Raw genomic sequence first — 18635 nt, 5'->3', positions numbered from 1 at the left:
TACTGGTTGTAATGATATATTCCAAGCTTGTGTGGCTTTTACATTTATATAGTTTACATTTTGCTTGACCCATAAATAATACTTGCAAGATTAAGAGGGCCGTAGAGAGTATTTACATAGCCCCACCATGCATATAGAGCTTTTAATACCTAGTAGACAAAATTAAGCTGTTTTGCACTGAACATTTTTCAGCTTAAACCCCCTGACTAAAATACAAGCAATATTTCATTCATAACACTGTTGTTAAACCCCTAACAAATCTAGTTTGATATGGTAACAAACTTCTTCAAATTCAGGGATATAAAAATATTCAGATTTTAAAATTTTAACTGTACAATATATACATTAGTATTTGCACTGTTAAATTATGAATACATTTAAGCCTATGAAATAGTACATTATAAATATCAACTTTTTTTGTCTTAGAATTGCAGCCAATACATTTTAAAACCTGGATAATGCATGTAAAAAGACACAATTCTGGAGCCTAATCCTTTAAGCCCATATGAAAATATTTGTTACGTAAGTAGAGCCATTGACTTAAATGGGGTTACATGCCTGAGCAAAGGACTCCAGCAGTTGTACCTCTCTCACTGCTGAGTAGTGGGGAGGCATGGCAGAAAAAACATCACCACTCATTGGTAAGTCCAATTACAGAAGCTGAATTATATCTTCCTTTAAACAGGCATGAAAAAACCCCAAACCAAAACCAACCACCTCACGCTTTATCAAAAAATTGTAGAGGAAAAACAATTAAAGTTAAATGTACAAAACATTCACTGCTGCATTAGGATACATCAAGGCTTCAAGCATTTCAGCTCCTACATTATGATTTTTGATTTCTTAAGGAGTGTTTTCCCAAATAAAAAAAATCCAGTTTTTGTATGGAAACTTGAATGAGGAAGAGAGAGCTTTATCAATGAAGAAAGGGCACAGTATAGAGCCTTCTTTTTCTTGGCAGCAAGAGGAAGAATTCAAAGATCACCCTGTGTGTCTATAGCTACAGCACAGGACTGACATTTTTATTTACTCATCTTTGTCGAATCCTCTCCCTCAGATAATTCAACGTAGGTGAATAGTGAGCATAAAATAAAATGTCTACAAAAAGTCTGTATTAAGAACTGCAGTAACAGTATTTTGACAGCTGAAACACAGTATGTAAACCTAGCAGTATCTGAGCAGATCATTTGGCGTGGTGACATTTCTGAATGTTACTTTTACAATGTAAACTCTGGCACGGTTATCATTTACAGTGGCAAAGCATTATGACCTTTAGCAACTTGCCTAAGTACAATTATTAATATAAAAAGATGTGGTTCAAACTGTAGCTACAGAATTGACTGGTCCTCCCAATTAAGAAATACTAGTAATTAATTAAGATATAATACAATTTTTTCCTTTGTGTCCCCTCTTCTTCTTTGATTTGGTTGTCCTCTGTCCAAACTGAGAACTAGATAACGCAGTAGTTGGACCAGAAAGATCATCTGTATAGTATGGATATCTCAATGACCGTGGCTGTGGAATTGGCTGTCCCAGAAAATATCCTTCCTCTTCAGAATCAGATGATGAGGATGAAGTTGAACACCAGGAGTCATCTTCCTCGCCATACAATCCAAAAAACTTATCAACCATCTGGTTCCTCAGTGCATAGTCAGACCTGGTATGGGCATATTGTCCGTACAGCTCCGCATTTTGAATATAGGCCCGAAGCTCACGTGAGCTTCTATTCTGAATAAATTTTTCATGATCCTGAGGGGAGTAATAACGAAATCTCTCCCTTGGAGAGCATCTTCTTTCTGTGGCCAGATTAAGTGCATTATCTGAACGAGACTTCCTACTTCTTCTGCGATGGTGAGAAGGCCGATTTCCGCGCTCTTCAAAATGGTAAACACGCCTACGAGTCCTTTCACTCATTGGAGGCTGACGTATTTCAAGATTCTCATAGCTTCCATTATCAATAACATCATCTGAAAACTTCACTTGTTGTGGTCTAGACTGGGATTTAGATCGTCTCAGTACAGGCACATGCACTGGCTTTTCCTCTGGCAACACTTTTTCCTGACACAACTCTGAGCTCAGACTCTTCAAGGACTCAGTGCTCCGATGGAGCATTGAAGAATTCAGAGTTCCCATGTTGCTCATCTTCTCACAGTCCTCCACCTCCAGTTCTTGGAAAGTTTGCAAAGAGTAGAGAGATGGCCGTGGCTTGCCTTCTCCATCCATTGAAGCCCCTGTGGTGGGAATGGAGAAAGGAGGAAAAAGAAAATGAGAGGAGTACCAAAGAGAAAAGTATTATAACAAAATATGAAACATTTCTTGTCATCAAGTGGTTTTTTGGAAAAAAGACTCCCTTCATAGTAGAATAAGCTTTGTTTTGACTCTCTGATGACCAAAGAATTAGCTATCATGAGGAAGGATCTCAAGAGCAGAAGTTCAATGGGTTGAAAATTTTGAAACATTCATACAGGTATACTTTTTAAGAAAAAGGGATTACTTAAAATTATTCTGCAATCTGTGCTGGCCATTCTTAAGGCTAAAATATTTCACATTTCTAGTATTGACAAATTCACATTCCAGCTGTTGCAACAGGGAAGCCAAGCTTACTGCCTTGCAAAGAAGGAGTCTTACTCTCAAAAAATGATCAAAAGGAAGGTGGCCTGCTGTCCTCCACCTTTGTGTCCACTGACTATTCATTCCCACAAGGACAGCATCACATGCCCTGTGATAGTCCCAGGTGCAAAACCTGCAGTGCCTTCTCCTCCCATGCCCCCTGAACCAAGCTGCCCTCCTCAGCTCCTTCATTGCTGCTTGGCAAATGCACCCAGCCTGGGGTTGGGCCTCAGCTAGACAAGAAGCTGCAGTAATTTGGGTAACAGGAGGAAAGGAAAGGAGACAAGGATTGGACAACTTTTGAAATGGGTCTTAACTGCCAGATTTGGGTTTTTTGTACAGAAAGAGGAAAGCAAGGTTAACACACACTTTATCCCTTTGGGTAATTTCAGTCACATTTGGTGAGGAGGTTCACAAAAGTGGATTATCAGTTTCCCTTTAGTCAAGGGGGAAAAAATAACCTCATAAACCTAATTCCCTAAGGCTAAGAAGTTTACCATCCTTTCAGATTTTCTACATATTTTTACAAGCAAATCAGGAAGTTATCTGAAGTGTTTTGTAGATGATCTTTAATATCATCCTAATATGTAATACAACTTCTTATATATAAGGTATGGAAAAAGTAATTTACTTAAAGCAGTGATTTGTGTTCAGAATTAAAATGGAAAGGAGAAGAATCTAACAGGATAGCAGAAACAGATCCTGTAAAGGATTAGTGCTTGATAAAAGCTGCTGGCTACTTTACATGCATCTCTTGATACTAAAGCTTTTTAGAAATCACTGAAATGAAAAATTTTCCTTCAAAATACTCCAACACACATACTTTGCTTGACCTCTCCATCAAAGCCATTCATTTATTTCCCCATTACCTGTTATGTTGGACAAAGCCAAGGAGTCCATTGAGTCTCGAACACTTTGTTCTTGCTGTTTCAGGTCAGACAAACATTCGAGTGAACCTCCATACCATGGTGTTTGGTCATGTTTGTATCCTGAGGCTCCATGTTCCATGTCTAGCTCCTGGATTTTCCTGCTGCTGGCAGGGCCTGGGTGGCTGCCATATGCAGAGTCTCCCAAACCATCTTGTGACTGGGCCCAGTACATGTCTGATTGATACTTCTTACTTGCTAGGCTTGGATTATTTTTTTTCAAGTCCAACTTGCTCTGGACCATGCTATCAGAAATCCAGTGTTCACTTGATCTAATGTCTACTTCAGTGGGTTGCTGGAAGAGGCTCTTATCACCAAACTTCAGAAGAAGTTGAGTCATGTAGTCTTCATGTTCAGCCCATTCTTCGGGGTCTTCAGGCATTTCTTGCTCTACTCTTCCTTTCCAGAAGTCTTCATTAACAAAGCCTGCCTCTTCCCTTGAAAGGCTTAAATCATCCAGCTTTCGAGAAAGAGTATCATCAGCATTGTCTGAAAGGCCAGGGAATTTGTAATTGAGGGCTGGTGACAGGAGGAGAGACTGGCGGCACTGGTCGGCCGACCGGCTGCTTTTTCCCATGCGGACACTCCTCCTGGAATCTCTGGATCGAGCTGACTGAAACGCAGAATCAGAAGAGTCGGAGGCATGAACATCCTCTCCCAGGCTGCAGGTCTTTGAACAGTAAATCTGCCCTTGCTTTGGAAGGAAAGGGCAGCCAAGCAAAGAGGTCTTGCACTGAGCACAGGAAAAGCAAGTTTCTGTGGCATGCCAGTGCTGTCCATCATAGGTCATCTGAGCATGGTCAACACCTGGAAAGAGAGAAAAAGCAACGTTCTGGGTCTCTCTAAAAAATTACTTGCAGAGTTCATACTTCTGGAATGTGAAATAATTTCATAAATTGGCTTTCCCTTAATTTGTAAGTTTAATGCTTGAAAAGGACACACTTACCAATGTGTTCCCCACAGGTCTCACAGTATTCTGCATAGAGAGATTCAAAACAGTTACAGCAGAATGGCCGCCCATCCTTCATGATGTACCTCTGTCCACCCAGGATTGTTTCACACTCGAGGCAACAGAAGTGTTTCATGTGCCAGTGGCGACCTTCAGCTTCTGTACATTCATCAGCAAAAATTATCTTTTCAGAGATAAAAAGAATACTTTTAGTTAAGTGGTAAAAACCTCATCTTGGGAGTTAGAGCATTAAAAATATCCTGACTCTGCAGTTCACACCCAAAATTTATTTTTATTTTGCTCCTTTTTGAATACAAAGATAGAAACAACAATCTCCCACAACAAAAATAAAAAGAAAGAAAAACAGTACTTTTTAAAGCCAAAAAATAAAGGAACCCAGAAACTCAACCATTAAAGAAGCTTCTATAAGGGTAATATTTTGTAATATTTGAGAATGTTCAATTTTAAAAACAAAGTTTGCTTTCTAAATACCATCTTATTGCTTGTAATATTTCCAGTGTGACAAGAAATTAAATATCCCTCAGCTTTCAAACATATCTATGCAGCAGAGTCCTGACTTCCTAAGTGACAACATCTGGAGTCAGGAATTTACAAAATGATGCAGTTTGTCAACAGAACAACAGGACTGTAGCTTGGCTGTAAAATATGAACTATTTACCTCATCGCAGGCTGAACATCGAGGTTTTAGAAGTTCAGCATGGTGTCTGCCACAGTGAATTTTTCCATCTTGGTAGAAGTAGATAAGGTCAACAAGAAGCTCGTTGCATGTGAAGCACACAAAACAGGAGGGATGCCAGCACACACCAGGCCCAGCTCTTGAGGCAAAAACTGCAACTTCACCGCCATTTATTTTTGTACCACACTAGGAACAAACCCAGAAAGTGAATACACTTCCCATCCAAAACTACCAGCTTATTGCATTTAAACTAAGTTAAACCACCAAACCCAATATGAGATTTTATTCCAAAATGAACTGCATCTCAGTGAACCTTCTGTGAATATAGTTTATTTTCTACAAAATAACATTTTAAAGTATGTCTGCTTTTTATTTGTCATCACTTTAGTATGAGTCAGCATTGGGGTTTTTTATTGAGTAGGAAATACAGCAAAGACTCAGCTCATTCCCAGTAATATCAAAGGTTACATTTTGCTTAAGCAAGCACTACTTTCTTTCTTCTTGAATGCAGTTTCAAAAATAATCTTTTGTTGTCATTGTTGTTTTCAGACATAGCCAGAGGTAAGTTTAAATTTTAATATTGAGACACTGTAGTTTTACATTATTCAGCCCTGTAGCTAGCTTATGGCACCAGAATGTTACCTGCTCACAGACGGCGTGCATCACTGCTCTGGAGAGGAGTTTAATAGTGCCTCGTCCCAGTGCCTCCTTTTTGCGCTGGGAACTGAACATCTGCAGCTCGTTCTTTTCCTCTTCACTTAACGACTGGCAGTATCTCACCTTCCAGTGAAAACACAGGAGAACTTATATTAGAGACTGAGCTTCTAACGTAACAGATGAGTAAGTGCGTGCATATATATATGCAAGGCATTCATCAGGCATGCTGCCAATCTTCATTAATCTTTTCCTGCTTGCCTTCTCTACCATGTTAATATTTGGGTAATATGGCATAACACAAAAATAGTATGGAGAGAGATTATTTTTCGTTACAGGAAAAACCCACCACGCTAAACTGAGGAGTTGTTTAGGTAAGAAAAAGATTTTTAGAAGCCAACCCATAATCTGCTGCTAACCTAAAATAACGGAATGAACCTAAAGCAGCCATAACGTTGTCCTTTAGATTTATGGTTAAGTGCCCACGACTAAGTGTTGCAGTATACACAAGACCTTAAGTACTGACACCCCCGCCCCTTTCCTTACAAAGACCTTGTTTGTTATTTCCACTTCTACTCGAAATTACACTGCATAACTGAGATGCAAGCCTTTTACTATCACAAAGCATCCTTTTTGTGCACCACAATGCAATTCCAGGAATTTGTAGGTTCCTGGTAATTGGTGGGTGGCTGCAAACACTATAAAACTAACTTGTGTTAAGTTTATTGCAGTGACACCAGCCTCCTTAACAAGCAAAGGCAGTGTCCTTCCAGACAGCTCTTATCTGCACACAAGCCAAGCGGACAGCTGAACAATGGACTCAGTGTACACACCGTGCTGCTTTATAGCTCAGATGCCACTGCAGGCCATGGTTTAGGCTTGTAATAAATACACAGGCAGGTAATTCTCCACGGAAAAGCTACCAGGGAGACCCAAACTCGGATGGTTCATCCTAAATTCTGTATTTACCTCGTTATCGTGGGGTGGCAGCTGATAGAGAAGTTGTTTAATCCGGTGTTTCTCTCCAGGGCTGTTAACATAAGGGACCTTTTCCTCTGGCAAGCAGGCAAAATACAGCTGGACCTGACCAGGAGAAATGGAGAGTTCAGACCCAGGGACACCCAGGCCCCAAGCACTGCCAGTGTCCTTTGGCTACTGTTTTATCTCAGGTCTCATTTACGAAGGAAGAAGAGGTCACGCTACATTAGACTGTGACAGGGTTTATGCTGAAAATACAAGACCCAGATGAACCAGCTCAGCAAACCTGAATTCTCTGATAAAACTAGCACCCAGCTGCTGAATTGCTTTTCTGGAATGCAATTTGCAGCGACAATTAGGGGGGTATCATAAATTATGCACATTTAATGTTCTCATTATTCCCACCCCCCTTCAGGGCTGGTCAACAACTCCATGGAAATTCTAAGTTTCCCTCTGCAATTTACCACACAAGGCATGAAGCTTTCCAGAAAACAGCCACTATATAAACAAATTTAATTTGCTCTCTGCATTTTACACATTGTTGAGACAAAAGCTGTTTTGTAGTCTCCTGCTGATCAGGTTCACCCAAAGCATCAGCTTTCATTGCTTCCATGTGGGCTTTGGTAAGAAGGTGGAAACATCCTTCCCTTGGGAGGAGGCTGGATCCAGCCACATTTCAATCAGATGCAAATTAACCAGGAAATTTTCACGGGATGAATGTTTTTGTATCAGTCTTCACTCTTTTTTTTGTTTTTTTTTTTTTTTTTTCAGAAGAATATTATGACAGGAAAACTGTAATGAACACTACGACAAAGCCCAATGGCAAAAAATATTTTTGTGGAACAGCTACAGATTTATTGTTTTTCCTATGCAGTTTCCAGCTTGTCACGAGGCCTGAGGCTGTAAGAGCTGACTATTGGCAAAAATATTACTTGCCATACAGATTTAAATAATGCTCAGGTCAACAGCTTATTACTGTGCAAGACAGATGAAAAAAAGACATTAATCAGTCACTTAAGTCAGGAAGCAATCAAAATTGTGAGGTTGTACAAAATATGACTTGGTCTTCATTTAACCAAAATTTAAACAACTGAAGTGCACTGTAAGCCCACTTGCTACTGACTGTATTTCGGGATGCTCCAGAAAAAGATAACATGCAGCAAGAAGTTTTAAAATTAGTCTATACCCTTTTCTCAAGCTTATTGCACTGTTCTCAAAATAAGTGATCCTTCTGGGGGAAAAACCCTCCCATCTTTAGTGAGTTTGGGCTAGCTGAGATTATGAGGATATTTTAGGGCATTTAATTGTTCTGGCACAATGTTAGCTCACCATTTGCCTTAAGGTCTGATTCATCAGGATTCTTATAGATGCTTAAGTATGTGATAAAAAGAGTTGCCCTAAAAATAGCCTGTTATTTGCCATTCCTGCTGACTTGTTACTTTACTCATGATTAAGAAAATCTCTGCATCACAAAAAAGAGACATCTGCACTCTTTTAAACTATGGGCTGTATAAGCTTGGCAGGATTGGTCTGCCTCCTTTAGCAGATGTTGCAAAGCCACCCTGGACATTTAACACTGAAGTCTTCAGTTCTGAATATTACTGAGTACACACCTTCAGCACAGCTGCAATACCATAAATACCATGAATGAATACCATGAGCAGTTCATTCTGCAATTCTTACAGCAACTTGGTCATCAATAATTTCCCTTTAACATTGACATGTGATGTTACACAAGAAAAGGAGACTGAAGAGAAGGGAAAGGACAGCCCCACCAACCCACAAGTGTCAGCTCCAGACACCAACAAGAGAAATCCTGGCATGAACAAATGGCAGCCATACAACTATTTAAACGAGCGTAAAATACATTATTACCCGTCACAATGACTGAACACTTTCGTTTATATGCACTGCCGAACCATCCATGTTCTAAATGTCAAACGCCTAATTATTTAAAGAGTCATACAAGTCCAATGAAATACTTGGCCAGGGAGCATAATGTCATGAGGTATGCCATGAGCTTTAATTTAACCTAATAACTTCTTTCAAAAAGAAAGCAAACTTCTGTGCAGCTTTTACTTGGCTATACATACCTCTGCAGCATATACTAATTGAAAAACCTTGACTAGGAACTTTTTTGGAACATAAAACTCCTCAGGGCTGAGAACTTTAAGCTCCCTACACACCGCCTCATTGGACAGGAAACAAAAAAAGACATGGAAAGTTCTACATGAATTAAAGTTTTATACATTGTAAGAATTTAATTAGACTTATAGAGGGAGCAGATCACTCCCTCAGACAGTCCTTACAAGGTTTATTTTTGAAATGTAGAAAGATGTTTGGTACCTGCTCTGGTCTGAGTCCTGGGGGGACCCAGGCATATTCCTCCAAGGCACAGCCAGAGTCATCGTCAGAGGTCGAGCTCCGCTGACACCCATAAACGAGGTTATTGGCTTTGGGCTCCATCTCCAATGGCATAAGTGTGAAGTGTTAAATGTTTCAGCTGCAGCTCATCAAGCAGTGATCTGGAGAAAAAAAGATTAATAGAGCTTTAATAGATTTGAACATGAACAACTAATTATCAGTATAAATGATCTTACAACAGTATAGTATTCCTTGTGCTGCCCACAACAATAAATTAGTGAAGCATCATTACAACTTGCTACAAGCAATTCAAAAGTGCTCAAAAAAGATAAAAAAGGAATCTATTGAAGAAAAAAAAAACCCAGAAATGTAGGCACAGATTACCACTTTTGGCAACCACAATGTATTTCAGTATTAACACTTGTCACCTTTTACAGTTCTACTTGTTTCACATCACAGGATATATATTTAGGTAAATCTAGGAAAGACTCATTGAGCAGACACTAACAATAGGAATGACACAAGCTCTTCCTGAAGTCATTACTACCGCTAACCTAGTAAAACAAGACATGACAAACACTTGTCAAAAGCTAAAGAAATTATTGGGGAAAGAAGGTTGTTCAAGTAGCATCCTGTTGTTCACAAGGCAGGCACAAGCAGCAAGCATCTGCTGGATTTCTCTGAGAAATTTGGTTGAGCTGTATGGGAGCGGAAGGGTGTTGGTCCTGTTAAATATCTGAAATCCAATTATGCCAGATTAGTCTCTGTAAAATACATCATGATTGTTCTGTCAATTTAAAACCCTACAGGGAGATGATTTTGTTGATTCATGAAGCCTGCAAAGCTTAATATCAGTGGGATTGTTTGGAGTCACAACTGGCAAAGAAGGCTCTCACCAAGATCCATAGCAGTCTGCAATAAAAAACTTCAGAAGATATATGTCTTGTATTAATTCTAGCAGAAGTTCTTAGGAAATTCATACAAGGCATTTCAATGAAATACAGATAACCAAAATCACAGAGGATTTGTCCTAACAGAACAGATATCTTGACCACTTGGGGTAGGGACAAGCTTGCTTTCACAGTACCACATTACACATGAGCTGTGCCTTCCCTGTTTTAGGACATTCTTTCAGCTGTTTATCTAAACACAAATCCAGTTTTGTCAGTGCTATATCCGAGCTGCAGAAAATTTTAATCTTGACATAAACCTTGCCGGTGGGTCTAATGAGAAGAGCAGTCTAAAAACTTCTGGTGGGTCATATGTTACATTTCCAGTCTCATCACCACTATTTTAGAGAAAATAAGTTGCCCCTAGATCACAGGTGGAAGATTTAAGACTTCTTACCTAAATATTCTGCTGGTTACTCAACAGGAGTTTCTCCTTCAGGCATGAGACACTGGTTAGTGCCTGGTGCTGATAATTCAGCACACAAACCCAAACCTGCTCCATAAAAAGTGGTCATATGCATCCAAAAGCTACAAGCTTGGAGAAATTATAATATCCAGTATATAGTCTTATCTAGCCCTATTTTCAGTATGTCTACACATTCCCCAGCCCGTAAAAAGAGATGGGATTCCTTAACTCTTCCACTGGGCTAGTGCTCCAAAAAATTAAGTTGTTTAACCTTATTTCAAAAACTTCTGGTTCAAAAACAGATACACTATTTTTGGTGCACTGCTAAGATGCCAGCACACTTCACAGCTGCACTGTAATAGAAGATTAATTTCATATTTGATGTGGCAAGCAAACCTGCTAACTTCCCCTCTGAGAACAGGCTATTTCTGGAAAGCTGGTGAGCTGTCAGGCACATGTCTGAAATTCTACTCAAGTTGAACTACTAAAGGTTAGCACAACAGCTTCTGAGCTTAACATTGCCATATTACAATCTTTCTCAAGGAAGGTGAGTATAATCAAACTCAATCCTAAAAGCTCAATCCTATATATGTAAAACAGAAAGACAGGCTTCCTGGTACCCCTTGAATTAGTTGCACTCAGAAATAATAAGACAAAGACACAGAACGCTTTCCCCTTCCCACTTACTGGTGGAAGTAAAGTCATGCATCAGGTAAATTTTTGTTACTGCTTGCATAAAACTGGGGTGCGAGGAAGAAGGAACAGAGGAATAATGTGATGCAGTTAGGAAATCACGCTAAGAAAAAAAGGCAACAGTGTTCACTGTTGCTGATGGATAGGGATGCTCAGTTTGGCAGCTTGTGTCATACATCACCTATATCCAAGTAATTCTTAAATATAAAGTCGCTAAGAATATCACTGAGAAGCTAAACTCCTTCCAAGGTGACCTTAGCAGCAGATGAACTATTTTACCATTTCCATTTAGAAAGGGGAGATGCCTGGTTTGCAATAATGTGCCACTCACTGAGCATTAAGCTGGTATTTCCAATTCTTAGGGCATTGCAAGAACTTCTATTGGTCAAATGGTCCCTTTTCAAGAAGTGACTCCTGCCCAATATCCCAGGAATAAAAGGAGTCAGTAGGTTAAACATCTCTGACAATATTTCATTAGGCAGCACGACCTCAACCACATCCCACAAGAAGCAGATTTGAAACATAACTTAGGCAAGAGACAACGGCTCTGGCAGTACCTGGGCACTTGTGCAGAGTGTATTGCTGCCTTGTTCTCACAATATCCAACACTTACAAGCACACCAGGTAACTGAGTAATTACTTCATATTGATTGTTCAAAACCCTCTCTCCACAAGATCAAAGATTAACTTATCCAACTTTTCTTAAAAGACAACGAAACAACCCAAAATCTGAATGCATGATGACTTACTAACTTTTTTGAGTATTTTGAACACTAAGGGCACATCCTATTCCCACAATGAATAAAGCAGTGCTGGGCAACGTCAGGATCTTAAGCACAGCAAAGGTACATAAGTGTAGGAGCATTGCCTAATTCATAAGGAAGACAAGGCACTGGTGAGAAAGAGACAAGGCTGTTTTTCTGCAGAGACTGGTCCTGCCTGGGCCTCCTCTGACACATCCATTTCAGAAAGCACACAGACCAGCTCCAAGAAGAGGAAACCACAGACCCACAGGCCCACTTTCCAGTCATACAGGCCAGCGTGAAAGTTTGGCTGATAGAGAATATAAGAAAAATACATCTTACCTCCAAATGTAAAATGCAACTTTACAATCAGGGTTCTCCTCCCCAGATAAGGTGATTAGAAATGTTCAAAGCAAGGTCCACAAACCTCAGTGAACTGAGATTAGGACAGCTCAAAGAACATTATTCACTTTAAAAGAAAAACAGTCCCATAGAGCGAATGTGAAGCTGGCTATAAAATGATGGACAATACACCACATATGAATAGAGCCACACCACAAATACTGTGGAGTTGCTGAGAACAAGGTTTCTAATCCAGCCTATCTTAACAGCAGGCTATCCGAAGAACTATTTTAGCAATTGCTTGTTTAGGAGTTCTTCTTCCTCTCCTGTTCAAGTGTAATTTGGTTTGCATTTTAAAACTACAGGGTTCTTCCTCCCTGCCCCCCAGCTTCACACATCCTTCAAAGTGATCTGTTTAAAATGATTACATCCTAAGGAGGATTCAAATGAATATAAACAACAGCTGAAAAAATAAGTGCTTTCCAAGGGATGACTAGAAAGGTGGTCTTTCTATTCCTGCCATGACACCTACAAAACACAGCAAGGATTTGTTGTTTTGCTTTGCTTTCCTAAAGCCCATGGAACATTTTGAGGTTTCAGCTCTGTTCAAATACTGCCCCTCAAAAAAGGCTTTATAGCCTACAAGGAGGTTTTTCACTGGCAGGTTGACAACTATGAATAACATAATTGAGTTACACAGCTAAATTTGATTTGAAAAGAAAAGTAATTACTGTGTTTTTTCCACTGATGAATTAAAACAGTCATATGACAAATTCCTTAGAGGCAAAGACAAACTACACTCCTATTACAAAGCCCTGGGTACACAAAATACTGGGATATCAAACTTAGAACAAAGCTGTTGCTGAAGCCCATATGAAGGTTATCCCCATGCTAGGATTTCCAGCTCACTGATTATGTTCCCCCTGACCAGATAGAAGAGGTCATGATTTGTAAGCAAAGTTAGACAAACATCTCCTTGCCCACCCCCTGCTGTTTTACTCTGTCCTGCAGGGCAAATTGTTTTAACAACTTTTTTGTTAGAAGGCTTGTTAACAAGGCTATAGGGGATACAAGATGCATATCACATGCATCCATTCACAATGAAGGCTCAACGACTTAAGATTAGCATGGTCAGCCCATTCACCTGCTTATTTAATCTCTGGTGCAAGATAACTACATTAGAAGAGGAAGGGCACAATATAACAGCAATAAACCACCATACAGTAACTATAAATAATTCAAAGCCTATTTCCAATATACATTATGCACGTGATGAGGAAGTCCCATTCCCTAGCTACAGTAGAAATAACATCTACAGGGAGCTCTATATCTCTCTGTGTGGGAAATCCAGATCCAGAACTGATAAGGAGAATCCGCATCAGCACCAGCACACAGCTGCTGGGTCCTTTTGAGTAATGAAGTACCCAGAGCAGTCAGGAAGGAATAGAGCCAATCCATTTATTCATTCAAAAGACCTCTAAATGGACCCTAGAAGAACTGTTTTCCATTTTGTTAGCCAATATACAAGGACCAACAGAGGAGTTAACTGCTCTCCTCCTCTAGCATCCTACCGCAAAGATCACTCTTCCAACTGGAAGTCAGACGATCCTTCTCAGGGTATTTTCTTTTGACGAGCTATACTGCAAAGGCAGGCTACCTGCATTTAGCAAAAGGAGGAAGCCCCGTAACAAAGCATCGCCCCATGCCAACACATCTGATTTGGCCGTGTTATCCTTGGCTCTGCACATCGCTAATGGAAACTCAATCACACACGGCAGTGAGGCACGACCCAAACCTCCAGCCGAGAAAGAGGTATTCTCACGGATGCTCCCCCCCTCTCTCCTTAAGAGGGTGTACAGATTTAGAAAGAAGGAAATCTTGCCTTTTACAGTCTCCCATTGATTTTTAAAACTCTATTTTAAACAGCAGCCAGACTTTACTCCAATGTACACATATACTCAGGTTTCACCCCATCACCTGTTGGCTGTCGAACAACACCCTTCTTTGTTAGGGCTCACAGCCCTCATTTGAGACAAGTTTCCAGAGAAAACACTTGAAGAAAGTGTTCAATAAGTCACAAGACAGAAATTGTAGAAAAATAGGAAAGTAAAAAAAATTCTGCGCCCAGCCCCGCACACCCTGACAGCCCCGCGCCCCCACCTCGGAGGAGCCGGGACGGTACCTTCCTCAGCAGGCAGAGATCCCTGAAGGACAGGTGGGAGGTTTTCCATCCTGACCAAGTTTCAGAGACCCAGTTAAGGTGGGTCAGAGGCACCCCAGTCCCCCACGCTCTAGAGCCAGGTGCGCAAAGGCACCGGCAGCCCCCGTCTACCCTGCCCCTCCGGCGGAGCTGCCGCGAGCGAGAGCGGACACAAGTCACCGCAAATTACCTCTGTGCGGCACCGACAAGCGGCCAGGCTGCTGCCGGAGCCGGGCCGGCGGCGCAGGAGGGGCGATGCCGGCGGCAGACCGGACCTCGCAGCTGCACACCGAGCCGGGGGCTGCACAGCCGGGCCGGCAGCTCCCCCGAGCAGCGGCCAGCGCCAGGCACGGCCCCGCCGAGGGCTCCTCCAGCCCTGTCCCTGCCCGGCGACGCCACCGCTCGTTCTGCCCGTCCTGCCCGCGGGGAGCGCAGCGGGAGCGGTGCCGGCACCGCCCCGGCCCGGCCCGGCCCGGCAGGAGCAGCCGCCCCGCGCTCCTCCCCGAACTCGCCCCGGCCCCGCACCGCAGCCTCCCGGGCACCCCCGAGCAACCCCAGCGCCCCTCACCGCTCCTCCGTCAGGCGGCGGGAGGAATCGCTCCCACCAGCGATCTTCCTTCAAAGTGCTGCCCGAGGCGGGGGAAGGAGCGTGGGAAGGGGGAGCGTCTCCTGCCGCCGCCCCCGAGGCAGGAAGGGTCGCCGTCCCGGCCGCCTGCCCACCCAGGGGAACGAGCGCCTGCAGAAGCAATAAATTCTGCGCTCAGGACACGACGGACACGCGTTTTGGCGACACTGCTTTTGTTCGTGTTTACGTCCAAAATAGATTTCCCACCCCACCCCAGCACCGCCGCCCCGGGCTGACCCGGCCCAGCACCCGGACGGGAAGGACTCGGTTCAGGACGGGAAAACATTTGTTCTAGGTCTCTGCACACGAATAATGAAAATATAATAAAAATAATAAACCCTATCTGAAGCCGAGGATCTCAGAGGGCAGCCGTCCATCACTGCCTCCCTTGGCACATTCCAAGTGGGAAAGAGGGGTCCGAGCCCCAGCTTACGCACACAAAAGTAGCACCGGGGCATTTTCTAAGAGGCTGCCAGTCCCGCTTTTACCACTTCCCCCACCCCCGTAGGCACAAAAAGCCCCGAGAGGCGGGTGGTTCGGCTTCAAAGGCAGGCGGACGGCTTCCCCCCGGCACCGCCAATGTAACCGTGAACACCGCGGTCAAATTTCCTCTTCCCTCCCGCTCTTTGTCTCCCTGGGGAAGTCATTATCAAAGGGAATTTATTCACTGCATCTCGGGGTCAGAGCGGCAGCGCACACGGCCCCGACTGCAGCGCCCACCCAGCGCTCGCATCCCGTCCGCAGCGCCCCGCCGAGCTCCCGCAGCCGGGGGCGGCTTATCTGCCGAGCGGGACGGCGGCGGGCGCTTCCCAGGCACTTATCGCTTCCCCCAGGAACCGAATTTGCATGGGTTTAAATTCACTTGTGTAAATTTGAATGGCTTTGCCGGCAGTGCGCTGAAGGAAGCCGGCCCTGACCGTACAGGCGCGGGGTGAGGCGCTCCGTGTCCCTGTCCTCTGTCACCCCTCCCTGGTGGGGCTGGGCACATGGCAGTCTCACGGCGAGCCGGGAGAAGCCTCCACAACTCCCGTGGGCTCATTCCCCACGGCTAAGGCTGGGCAGCCAGGCCGAGGGACCAGCACCAAGGCCGGGCTATCTGACCCCGAGAGGCACAGCCCATCCTGGGCTAACACGCAGTCGATGCCCGGCACCAGCCGAGGAGATGTAGCCCCAGACACGACCACAACACCTGTCCCATGGGTAAATGCACAAGAACCCGCGCGGCTCCAGCCACAAGGAATCAAAGCCGCAGTCTGTGGCTCCTGCGGCAGGAAAAAACCTGCTAAACTCCAGCAAACTAACCAGCTCCCATCTTTCCACACCCCATTTCACTTCCATAAGCAGTTTCGCTGGTTGTACTACCTCCATTCTTACACAGCTTAGTCGTTTTGAGGTCAAAATTGGCGTATCGCTCGGATGAACTAGAGATTTTGTCAGAGCTTTTGTCAGTGCTGGCTTCAGGAGACCCAGACTGTTCCTATTCTGTCTGTTGGACTGAGCAGACCCCATCTGGCGGCCAGCTGAACATCTGCCAGCTCCATTCATCATTAATCAAAAATGGAAATGTCAAGGAATAATGTTTATTCTCCCTCACTACATGACTGAATAAATACCAACAATTTGCATATATTGTCTACTCCTTTTCCAGGAGTGCCTGACATTTTCTCAGTAGCTCCCCGCACTGAGGGCTCAACACCTCTACACAGCAAATTGCCAAAATGAGAATCTCCTCTGGGAACTTCTGCAGCACAAACAGCTCAATGGCTGCAGATAAGTTTGCGAAGTTTCATGACCAAGAGTCTACCAAAGCCAAAGAAGACACGTTCACTTACTTTTCTGGAAAATCAATCTGTCCCTCATTTTCCTAATGCTTTCCTTGACCCTGAAGTGTCAGAGGGTATACAGAGATGGATGGCTACATGGCTCTTATTTTTTTCCTGGACTTTTGTGACTTGAGCACAGAAACTAATATATTGTTCTGAACAATGCAGTTTTAAATTACCAGGCCAAAACCAACCATTGTGATCTTCTAGTCTGAACTAATGTGGTCATCAGATTTTCCTACATTTCTTGTCTGCATGAACAAAATATTTTATATTGATTTAAAAGTACCAGCAATGAAAAACCCTCTACAACTTCTGTTAAATCCATCTACAGTAGCCCCTGTTAAATTATTTCAGGTCAATTATTTTACAGTACATTATTTTCCTTTTTAAAAAAAAATCTCAGATTGCTGTGTTTCAGTGCTCAAACACTCGATTCTATGGTACCCTTGAATGTTAGACTAAAGGAACAGCTATCATAACACCCCTTAGGCATTTGCAAATTGTGAAAGTCATTCCCAAACTACCTCCTTTGATTTCAGCTGCTTCCATAAGAACAAATGTGTTGCTATGATTTCTTCTTTATTTTCACACAACAAATATGTCAACATACATACTCGTTATGTGAAGTACAAACTGTGCCACAGAAGTCGCCTTAAAAAAAAAATAAAAAAAGAAAGAAAGCTAAAAAGACAGGCACAAACTGACTCACCCTTTATGGCATGTACAGCATTCTTGACTGTGTCTGGGTAGAGCTGATCTTTCAAACAACCAAATGCTTCAAGGGACCTGTAATGGATATGAAACCTTTTGCCGTAAAGGTTTAGTCTAGGTAACAACTTTCTTGTACTACTGACCAGGCTAGGGATATTCTCTGGCCTCTGCTGAGTTGTCAGTGTGATTTCCCAGTTCCAAATTACCCAGATCAGGGAACATCCCCTGAGATAACACTGGTAATTGCTACCTTTGTTGGCAGTCACAGAAGAGAGACCAAGCAGCAGAAAACAAATTAACCTCTTGTGCTTCAGAGCCAGCTTCTCCAGGTAGGAGAGTGGCACAACACCCACCTCTCAAGCCTGATTTCATTCTGTGGATAAACAGAGGAGTTCACCATCTACATCATCACCCTTTAATGATCACCACCTCCATCCCAAGACTTTTAATTAAGTATCATATCACATGTTCATTTAAAATAAAATGTCACAATTCAGCTATGAAAAGTGAAAGCCTGCAGAAAAGTAAATGGAAACTAGAACAAAAGCAACAACAAAAAATTCAGTAATAACTATTTCAGAGAAACCAATGAGAAAATTCTCCCAAATAAGCCAGATTTTGTATTTTTAAATAAAGCAAGGAAGGTTTTCCATATATCTGACAGCACAGGAAGAGTCCATGGAGTAGGAATTACAACTGCTCCCTCAACAGTGGTGATGCACAAATTGAAGCAATGTCTGACACAGGCAGGTATGCCCTTCAGGAATTTTAGGGACGATGACTCGACCATGTATGGTCCTGCCTGAAGGCTACAGCACAGGGAACTCTAGGATGTATTTACAGCACCAAGGTCCTTTCCACCCCCAGTGGCCCTGGGTCTATGCCTCCAGGGAGCAAAAAGACCAGAATAAGGGAAGCAGTTTAATTATGATCTCAGATGATCTACTGGAAAACCTAACGC

General features: G+C 42.8%; 1 protein-coding gene across 3 annotated transcripts in view; it reads right to left on the bottom strand.

Annotated features, from left to right (window-relative positions):
* PRICKLE1 (prickle planar cell polarity protein 1) overlaps positions 1–18635 on the bottom strand; it is a 64593-nt gene continuing 45958 nt past the window's right edge. The window contains exons 1-8 of one of the 3 annotated variants that reach the window (XM_033058793.2): positions 15081–15238; positions 9161–9339; positions 6806–6919; positions 5825–5962; positions 5165–5368; positions 4483–4669; positions 3480–4343; positions 1–2231 (exon numbers count right to left, since the gene is read on the bottom strand). In XM_033058793.2, coding sequence (XP_032914684.1) covers positions 1375–2231; positions 3480–4343; positions 4483–4669; positions 5165–5368; positions 5825–5962; positions 6806–6919; positions 9161–9292 — 2496 coding nt within the window. In that variant the 5' untranslated portion in view covers positions 9293–9339; positions 15081–15238 and the 3' untranslated portion in view covers positions 1–1374. Of the gene's footprint in view, positions 2232–3479; positions 4344–4482; positions 4670–5164; positions 5369–5824; positions 5963–6805; positions 6920–9160; positions 9340–14702; positions 14720–15080; positions 15239–18635 lie in introns of those variants that run through there. The other 2 variants (XM_033058794.2, XM_033058792.2) reach the window with 2 other exon arrangements.

This window comes from Catharus ustulatus, chromosome 4 (assembly GCF_009819885.2).
Source record: "Catharus ustulatus isolate bCatUst1 chromosome 4, bCatUst1.pri.v2, whole genome shotgun sequence".
Taxonomy (NCBI): Eukaryota; Metazoa; Chordata; class Aves; order Passeriformes; family Turdidae; genus Catharus; species Catharus ustulatus.
The sequence above is the reverse complement of the archived record's forward strand: the minus strand, read 5'-3'. Positions and strand labels throughout refer to the sequence as shown.